The sequence below is a fragment of the Apus apus genome, chromosome 1 (assembly GCF_020740795.1).
Source record: "Apus apus isolate bApuApu2 chromosome 1, bApuApu2.pri.cur, whole genome shotgun sequence".
Taxonomy (NCBI): Eukaryota; Metazoa; Chordata; class Aves; order Apodiformes; family Apodidae; genus Apus; species Apus apus.
In genome coordinates this window covers 143,253,579-143,262,943 of record NC_067282.1, presented here as the reverse complement: position 1 = coordinate 143,262,943, position 9,365 = coordinate 143,253,579, and the positions used below count along the sequence as shown (strand labels likewise).

At 45.6% G+C, this 9,365-nt stretch overlaps 1 protein-coding gene across 2 annotated transcripts in view; it reads left to right on the top strand.

Annotated features, from left to right (window-relative positions):
• Positions 1–497: 497 nt before the first annotated feature.
• DENND5B (DENN domain containing 5B) overlaps positions 498–9,365 on the top strand; it is a 118,412-nt gene continuing 109,544 nt past the window's right edge. For both annotated transcript variants that reach the window (XM_051615142.1, XM_051615132.1), the window contains exon 1: positions 498–751. In XM_051615142.1, the coding sequence (XP_051471102.1) occupies positions 640–751 (112 nt within the window). In that variant the 5' untranslated portion in view covers positions 498–639. The remainder of the gene's footprint in view (positions 752–9,365) is intronic.

Genomic DNA, 9,365 nt, shown 5'->3' with positions numbered 1-9,365 from the left:
GATGGAGACCACACAAAAGCCACTCCTTAGCCCCCTCCCCTTCTGTCAGCAGCCCCTCGCTGGGCTGGGGTTGCTGTTGTTTCGACACTCGGACCGGGAGAAGAAAAAGCCATTTCCCCTGGTAGGATTCCCGCAGAAAACAATCGGCGCAGCCCAGGCGCTGAAGTGGCACCGTCCCCTTTTGTCATTTAAATAAAAGCCGGCGTCCCCCTGCTCACACCCTGGGGCTGATGACGAGGGGAGGAACTTCCACCACCCACTGTGGCAAAGCAGGGCCACCCGGGGCTCTCCCGCACCCCCAAAACACCGACAGGAGCCGCGAACCTCCCGCTGACGCCGCGCAGCGGGGCAGAGCGCGGAGCTGCGGCCGCCCAGGGTTTAAATGCCCCGCGGGGGCGGGTCGGTAGCGCGGGTCCGCCCCCCGCGTCCCCCCCCCGCCCCGCTCAGCTGACAGCGGGGCCGCCCGGTGCCCGCCCGGCTCCTGCTCGGGGCCGCTCGGTGCCCGCCCGGTGCCCGCCGCCTCCTGCGCGCCCCCGCGCCCTGCGCGCCCCCGCCGGGGATGGGGGGCGGTGCGCCGTGACCGTGCGGCGGGAGAGCCCCCTCCCCGCCGCCGTGCAGAGCCTGGGAGGCGCCGGCGGGATGAGCGGGAGCGGCGGCCCCGGGCCCGGCGCGGCTCCCTGCCGCTTCGCCCACTACTTCGTGCTGTGCGGCATCGACGCGGAGAGCGGGCTGGAGCCCGACGAGCTGGCAGGTGAGCGGCGGCGGGGCCCGCGGGGCCGGGCGCGGCGGGGAGAGGCCTGGCCCGCAGCCGCACCGCTGCGGCTCGCCGCGACCCGGAGGGGTTTTGGGATCCGCTGCTTCAAAATGTCTGCCCCCCCCCCCTCCCGAGGAGGAGGCGAAGGGAGGGAGGAGGCGGTGGTCGCCGCCGCCGAGCCGGCGGAAAGCGCAGGGAGGGAGCAACTTTGAAGGATGAAGCGTCCGCTGGGGAAGCTGGTGGAGCATCCATCCCCTGAAAGGCAGCGGCGGGAGGGGGGATTTGCGTTAGTCCGCCGGCCCCGGGATGCGCTCTGCCCTCTGGGCGGGCTCCCCCGGCCCGCCGCTGGCCCCGCTCCCTGAGGGGGTAAGGGGCAAGGCCGTCCCTGCCCGGCCGCGGGTGCGGGAGTCGCGGCTCAGGCGCGGCCAGCGGGGTGCGACTGGCGGGAGGGGGTACGGGGGGGTCTCGGGTTTGAAGGAGGCGGGTGACTGAGCTTCCTCTCGGGGCTGGTGCGTTTTCTTCCCTGTTCGCACTGGAAAGGGGGAAAGGCATCTGGGAAGAACGGAATAACTGAATGGCATCGCATCTTTCATGGTGCTGCTTTATTCACATCTGTGTCTATTCAGAAAGAGTGTTCCTGCACCCTTTCTTCCCCTCAGCCCCCCAGGATGCTATAGAACCAAATAACAACATTTTTTTACTTTGGGATTGAACTAATTTTTTAAAACACTATGTTTGGAGGGTTCATGGCTGGATTTGAGCTGGTTATGTTGGGAAAAGGCAGTATTCCTTCCTAGAGGGCACTTGTGCTGAAGTAAAAGGAACTGCTCGGGTCAGTTTTTACACAAAAAAAAATAATTAAAACAACAGTAAACTTAATAATGGAGTTAGGAGTTTGAAAGCACTTAAGTGCACGGGTTTGCCCATTCCCGTGCATTCACACTGCAGGTGAATGAGCTGTTAGGGACTGAAGCTAAAGGCAGCTGTAGCAGTCAGGGTGGGCACCTCTGCTTGGTGATGGGATCCTGGCAAGGTCTCTGCTACTATTGCATCCGGAAGTACCTTGTCTTCTGATTGTGTAAGAGAAAGGTTCGATAGTCTACATCATTGATCGACATACCCTGGTTGAAGTTTGTATTTTCACCTGTGAAAGAGGTGGCTGCCTGAATGTTGCAAGAAGCTTTATCTTAACCTGGTGTCCCCGAATCTTTTCCCTTTGCTGTGAGCACATATCGGAGGTAGCCCTAGGATCTCCAAATTGAAGCATGAGCCATATGTGCTTTAATCTCTGTTTGCTTTTTCACTTGTACTAGTGACCGCAGTTTGTATGTTTTCAATTTAGCTTATTTTAGTAGAAAACTCCAGGCTCGTGAGCAATCTCCCAGCTGATGGTGTACAGGGCTTGATTTGCATAATGTGACCTATTGGGGATTCAGCTACTGAAAACTTTGAGTCATCTCTAACTCTTCTATCTGAAAAGAAACTATTTTTAAAGCAGTGTTGGCTGGCAGGCTGTGCCTTCCCTGATGAGTACCCAGGCTTTCAAACTTGTCTTTTGCTGATTTCTGCTCTGTTCCCCAGTGAGTTCTTGGGGAGAGCTGCTCAAGGACAGCTTGAGCACGGTGGGTTCTTGCAGTGCAGTGGCTCAGCTGCAGGGCACAACTTTTATGGTCACTCAGTAGGTTTAGCTGAACTGTTACAGTAACAGTAATCAGATTTCAAAGCTAAAGGAAGTCCCCCTCTCAATTTTTCAGTAAAAGAAAGACAGTTTGGCACATCTGTGATATGTCTATTTATAAAATGCAACTGTGAATAATTTCAAATAGAAGCTGAGTTGCCACAAGGAGTTGTTTTTAAAGCAAGTGGGGCTTCTTTTTAAATTTTCTCCCTCCTCTCCAGAAGAAAATAACAAGTAGAAATGTCCTTGCCTGGCTTAAACCAGTTAAGGTCCAGCAGTATGGTTTGAGCATACAAAAATTTTTGGTAGTGCCTGTTTGGGAAGCATTCTCAATACCTAGGAGGGTTGGGATGTGACAGAGGAAGAAGCAGAGTAACAGAAACATGATGGGACTTAATATCACTGCTGAGCAATGTTATATTTTTAGGGACTCATGACAAGAGCTTTCTGCTATTGCTGGGAGCTCAGCAGTTGGAAATGTTAGGGAAGAACAAGGAGTGCTGTAAGCCACAAATGTAATGCAGCTGTGGAAAAATTAATTCTGCTTTTAGGTGTAGCTGTGAAAACATTTCTGTTAAAGCTGGGGGAGGGAGGTTGTATTAATGCCACTGTAGACAGGCACTAGCGGAGATCTCATCTAGGAATCTGTTACAGGTTTCAAAAGCCCAGCTACCAGGATTGAATTTGGAACCGAAATAAGTGGGGAGAAAGATGCTCTAGGTAACATAAAGCTTTATTACAGGAAATGCAAAAATTAAGGCTATTTCTTTCTTAAAAAAGCTCTTGCAACATTTTCTAGAAAGAAATGATCCTGTTCTTTCAGTATTGAACTACATATCTGTGATCACTTTCCATCTTGCTAGCCTTGGGCTTAAAGAGCTTGTTGAGGGAAGTCAAGTGCCAATGAAAAGTTGCTGTGACTTAAGCTGCCATTCAGATCATCCACGATTTAGCAAAAAAGTAATTAAGAACCTTCTTATCTCCAAACCTGCAAGTCCTTTAACAGCTTGCATACACCACAAAGTGCCTTGCTCAAGCCAGGTCTGGCTGAATAGAACTGTGCTAGGGCTGAACAGAGGAGAGGGGCACAGGGAAATGAGAGAAGCTCTTCTGTCACCCCAGAGCCATTCCTCTGAACAGAGAAGCAGAAGTTAGAAAATCCTTGAGGGTTTTTAAACTTCCAGATGGACTTGGTGGTGACCAGCTGAGGCACAGACACCTTGCTGGGACATGTGGTGTGCTATGGAACTGCCAGTGAGTCAGCTCTGCCGTCATCTGGAGCTCCCCAACCTGCACCCTCCCTTTGCTGGGGACAGCCCAGGACCCATCCCTGCATGAACGCTTTCCTTGCTTGGCAGCTTAAGCCCCAAATCTCTTTCCATGCACACTCTCTGCAGTTAAAAAAAAACCAACCACCACAACAAAAAAACAAACAACAAAACTAACAAAAAAAAAAAAAACACACCATGCCACAAAACACAAAAAAACACCCCTTTTTAATTCATCAGGTGTGAAGTGAAATGTTTGATGATGCTCTCGGAGGCAGAGTGAGGAACTAACTTTTTAATTCTTATTGTTGTGAAGTCTATTCACAAAATGAAATAAAATCAAGGTTCCAAAGTTGTATAAAGTCTTGACGTGCTTTTAGGTAAGAGTCACCTGCTTAATAGTTCTTGTTCCTGTGGATGCTCAGTGCTGAAAATAAATTTTGTAGATGAGAATTTTCTACCACGCAACTGGTTCATTTTGCTTAGATTTTTTTTTCTTTTGCATACATGCTAATTTTTTAGTAGGAAATTGCTCCACAGCTGGCTTTTCTAATGGATTCAAATGGATTTTAAGTGAATTAATTTTGAAAAGTAAAAAGCTGTTTCTCTGTTGCTGAGCTTGGTAGTGTACCCAGGCACACAGTAAAGCACCCAGCACACAGAATGGATTATAAAGCTCTCAAAACATGTGTGGCACTACCACTAAGCTCTCAGTCAAGGATGGAAGAAAAAAATCTTCCCAGGGACTTGAGGGAGGGAAGGAAGCTAGGGATTTCTTAGCACTAAATAGTTGCAGAGGTCAGAAAAGAAAAGCAGAGTATTTGATGTGAAATATCTTGAAAAGCATGAAATTTTCAGCATTGGTTTCTGTGCCCTATTGAACTCTACTAAAATAGGATGAAGGAAGCTTTTCTCTCATATTCAGGGCTGATGGAAAATATGTTTTCAGCTCACTTTCATCTTCAGGCCTACTACTTTCAGGTAAAGCCATTCTGAGCCCTGGAATTGCATATACTTAAATGAACTCATTATAGTAAATATTTAACATTGCCTTAGACAAAAAGGCCTGATTTCATTAAATTGTTTCTATTGCATCTTTTGTCATGCTGTCTGAACTTTGTGTGTTGTAGTATCTTGTTACAGAGTGTCACAAACTACAATTCAGGAAAAAAACCCCAACAAAACAACATAAAACAAACAACAAAACAAACCTATGAGTCCACTGAAAAAAAAAAAAAAAAGAAAATTATCTATCTTTTACTGGGAAAGTAATTAGTGCTTTGGAGTGAAGTGGAGAGAGAATTATGGATGGGTGTTTTGTTCCCAAGTGGAAGGGTTGGTCTGTGCTCCATTGAGGATGCTCTTGCCAGTGTGGTTTGGAAGGAGAGAGGATGTGGTATACCAACATTGGAACTGGGACCTGAAGGACCATGTTGGATGATGCCTTCATGACTGTTGGTGGAGTTCTGGTTAGGCCTCTTGCTGTGTGAAATGAAAAGTTTTGTAGGTTTGTGGGGTTTTTTTTTCCACACACAACCCATAAAATATTACCTCAGGACTATGCTTATAGTGAGGAGACGTTCTAGTTATTGTATCTTGTCTAGCAACATATGTTGCACTGTCTAGTTTTGGCCACTGTGTGAAGATTCACTGTATTGTTGTTGTAGTTCTTTGTATACTTTAATGCTGTAGAAACGGCTTTTAAGACTGACTTAAAAAATTTTTGTTCTTTTTCTTCATGACCAGCAAAGCTGAGAGTGCTCACTGGAAACACTGAGTGTCTTGAGAAAAATAAAGACTGCTTCTACCTCATGCTGTTTCCCTGTAAATATCCAGATATTTGTAGTTGTTTTTCCCCAATAAATGAAATGTCACCTTGCTTCATAGTGTTGAAAACCATATGGAGGGTGTTGCAGTCTAGCTAACTGTGTTTCTTATCTGGTAGGCTCTTACTTTTGGAATGCTGCAAGTCTTTTTAGTCCTTGTGTGTGCTTGGCATCTGCGCGCTCACTCACTGCGGAGTCTCCCCGCAGCCCGTGTGGTTCTCCATCGTGCTTCCTTGGTGCCAAGCCACTCTGCAGTGCCAGAAAACTTGGCAGCATTACCACAGCAATGCAATCTCTCTTGTACAGGGTGTTTTCTGAAAAGAAATAATTGGGTTTTTTCCTAGTTTGTTGGAAATAGACTGAGAGATTTCCCTTGACCAGGGAATATCTAAACACTTGCAGTTCCTGTTCATTATTTACTCAGTTCCCACAAACGAAAAATGGGCTACAGTAGTTGTGCTTTTCATTTCTAAGTACAGTCCAGAATTTCACAAAAATTTTTGGAGGGAATGTCCAGGTTAAACAACCTGAATGTGGATGAGAATGGTACAGGTAGAGGAGAAGATGGCTTATGGTACAATGTAACAAAATAGCTTGTTCCTCAGAAGCAGTAATAACAGATTTCTGTAGTGCTTGTGAGAAGGATAGGACTCAAGCATTTGTCTTGCCCCCCTTAAGAAATGGTGCTCAAATGCAGCACTAAATCTTCTGACTCTAAGGCTGGAATAAGCAAGTCTTTTGAAGGAGGGATTGGATGAAGTAGCTGGCTTATTGAAGCAACCTGGGTTTTGTAAATAGTCAATAATAAATAATAAACAAGAAAACACCGAGTATACATCTAGGAAACCTGTCTGATAAAAATCTAAACTGGGATAATATGCTGTTCATGTGAAAACAATTTTTTTTTTCTTAGTCTGCGTAAGTGTCACATTTCTAGTTCAAGAGACTATGGAGATAACCCCTGCTTCCACACATCTTCAGCTCCATGTTGAACTAGAAATGTTTCTGCTCTCTTAATCTTTAAAGGTGGTGGCATGTATAGTTGCTGTAATAGTTTATTAAACATGGTTGCTTTTGTGGTGTGTGGCTTTTGTTTTGGTTTTGCTACTGGGGAAAACCAGAATTGCACTGTAACACCACACAGATTTTTGTTTTGTTTTTAAATAGAATTCTGAATTATACATTAAAGACTTGGCTTCTCTAGGAGGATTTCTGCAGCCAAAGGAAACAGTGCTTTTTATAAAGAATTGTCAATATTATTGACATGTATAATCTCCAGTTATAATAACCTTTAATAAGGAGTACCTCTGTTGCTTACTCAAATAACAGACCATTTGTAGAACTGCTAATGGCTGCAGCATATTATTATGCTTTAGTAATAGTGCTTTCATTCTCTGTCTTCATACAGGCTGGAGAGATGCTGGATTTAAATGCTCCCCCAACCCTGGTGTGGCTATTCTGTTATACATTTGGCTTCATCTAAGTTTTTAATCCTGTATTCCTTTAAAAATAAGGTATTGGTTGTGTTGGGAAAACATCATTATTCCTATCAGTAGCACTGCCTCACATAAGTTAAATCATGAGAATTTCTTGTACTTTTTTTTCCAGATAAGCTGCTGTTTTAATTTCCATTTAGGAAGACTAAACAGTCATGGAGACTGTTTCACTGCCAGGGGCTGTTGCTGTAGCACAAAAGAGGAAGGTGTGACCATGTATGTGAGGGTTTGGGTTTTTTTACAGTGAAAATCCAAGTAACTGGTCTGTTAATACTGCAGTAGATGGCTCTTTTTTTCCTTCACAAATAGTAAACCACAGTAGTAATCAAAGTGCTGGCAGGCAGAATGGCTGAGCTGCTGTCCTTTATAAGAATGACCTAAATCCAACCCTAATCTTGTTCCTGTGCATCAGCTTGGAGTCACTGCTGGCCCATCCTGGTGGCTTCGTCGTGCTGTGGCTGGGGACAGCTGAAGTCCCCAGGACCACAGCTGCCCTCCCTTGGTGAGGAGCACTGAAAGGCAAACGTGCATGCATCCTGCAGAGCTTGTCAGTGCCAGATTGGACTTCGTTGCAGCTGCGTGTTGGTAGGGAGCATGAGGAGATATTATGCTTTTGAGCCTATGCTGAAGATGAATGTCACTGTTGCCAGTGGAGAGGCTCCCATCTTGGTGTCCACCTCCACAGTGGTCCTTGTGACACTGGAGAATGGCAGGATCTGAGGGCAAGTGATACCTGCCCTTCTGAAAATGGCAGAGCAGAAACTGTAAATAAGTCAGAACTGCTCGGGGCGGTGTGTGTTGGTAGTATTGATTTCTTTGCTCAGTTGTTTGCCAGTGAAGCCTTTCTGTCCTCACCAGAGCAATTTAGCTGTGCTGCAGGAGCTGTGCCAGTGCCCTGACACTGTGCCCACAGCATTCCTGTGACAATGTGGAGTTCACCATAGAGATACCTCCAAAATGAGCTGCTTCAGGAGAGGGGGATTGAGAGACATGCAAGCCAGCAGGATGAGGGGGTTAGGTCTCTCTTGCCTGCCTTTGTTCACCTGCTTGTTTTGGGCTAATCAAGTTGTCCTTGATGCCAGCAGGTCCTGAAACATGCTGGCAAACATACAGCCTGCAAAGCCTCTGCATAGGCTGATGCTGGATCTGCAGCTGGCATGCTGCTCCCTGCTGCAGTTGCTGATCCGCTGCAATGAAGGTTGGAGACAATGAGAAATGTGAATGAAGGAAAAAAAAAAAAAGGAATCAGCATGTGCACTTTGATCAAGTTAATATTGTTGTGGTGTTTGGCTCGTGCTATTTGAGATCGTGTAGGACCACTTACATAGGGGGAAAGAAGATTACATGTAGCTGGTTCAGCCATATCTTGTGGGTGTGGAAAGGAACTGTAGCAGTCAAAGTATAGGAACCTTCATGTAGTTTGTGAGCGTAAATATCCTAGAATTTTTTTTCATTATCTGTCTCTTGACGAGAAAATAGCAAAATAAATAAATATGTATGTATGTATGGTAGGAAAAGTTACATTGAGGAAGAAACAAATTTGTTTGGGAAACAGTAACCTTCACTGTGATATTTTGGTCACATTAGCCATATAAGTAATTTCAAAAGTAATTAGAGAAGGAAAGGTGATGGGTTATGGCAATAAAAAACGCATTCTGAGGAGATGACTAATGTATGACAGACTGTTGAGGTGCTGGATACTGGCATAGCTGGAAGAAGTTGCTGTAATGTTACCAGTATGAAAATATAAACAACTCAGTTTGTGCTCTGTGCTTGGAGCCCAAGGTAGTTTTACTCAGCTGTCTGATCATTAGATCTTAACTGAGAGCTTTCTCATTAGGGTGTCTGTCCTAGGCTCTGTGAAGGTGCTTGTCTGGAAACATGAAGCCATGCTCCTTCAAGGTGTGAGGTTTTTACTGCTTCCTCCTTCCTCTACATGCCAACGCAATCCATGAAAAATAATGTAAAAATATCCAAACAAACGCTTAAAGAGTATTCCCTTGCTAATATATACTCAGTGTAGTCTTGAATGTCAGCAGTTCTTGTTTATGTTCAGAGGTAATGTTTAAATATGTCACTCTTGGAGAGTGAGCTTCTTCCCCCTGCCCCCTCCCCCCCCCCCCCCCCCTCCCAGCCCTGCTCACCCCTCCTTTGGAGCATGAACTTGGCTTGTTTTACAGTTGATTTATTAATCAAATTGCAATAGTAATTCTGGGACCGAGTAGCCATGTGTTGGTTTTTTTTTAAAAAAAAAAAACACAACTAGCTTTATATCAAATAGAGTCAAATTGTGCTTCAAAGCTTTGTGAGTGGTAGATTGTAGAACATGAAAGACAGATTAAT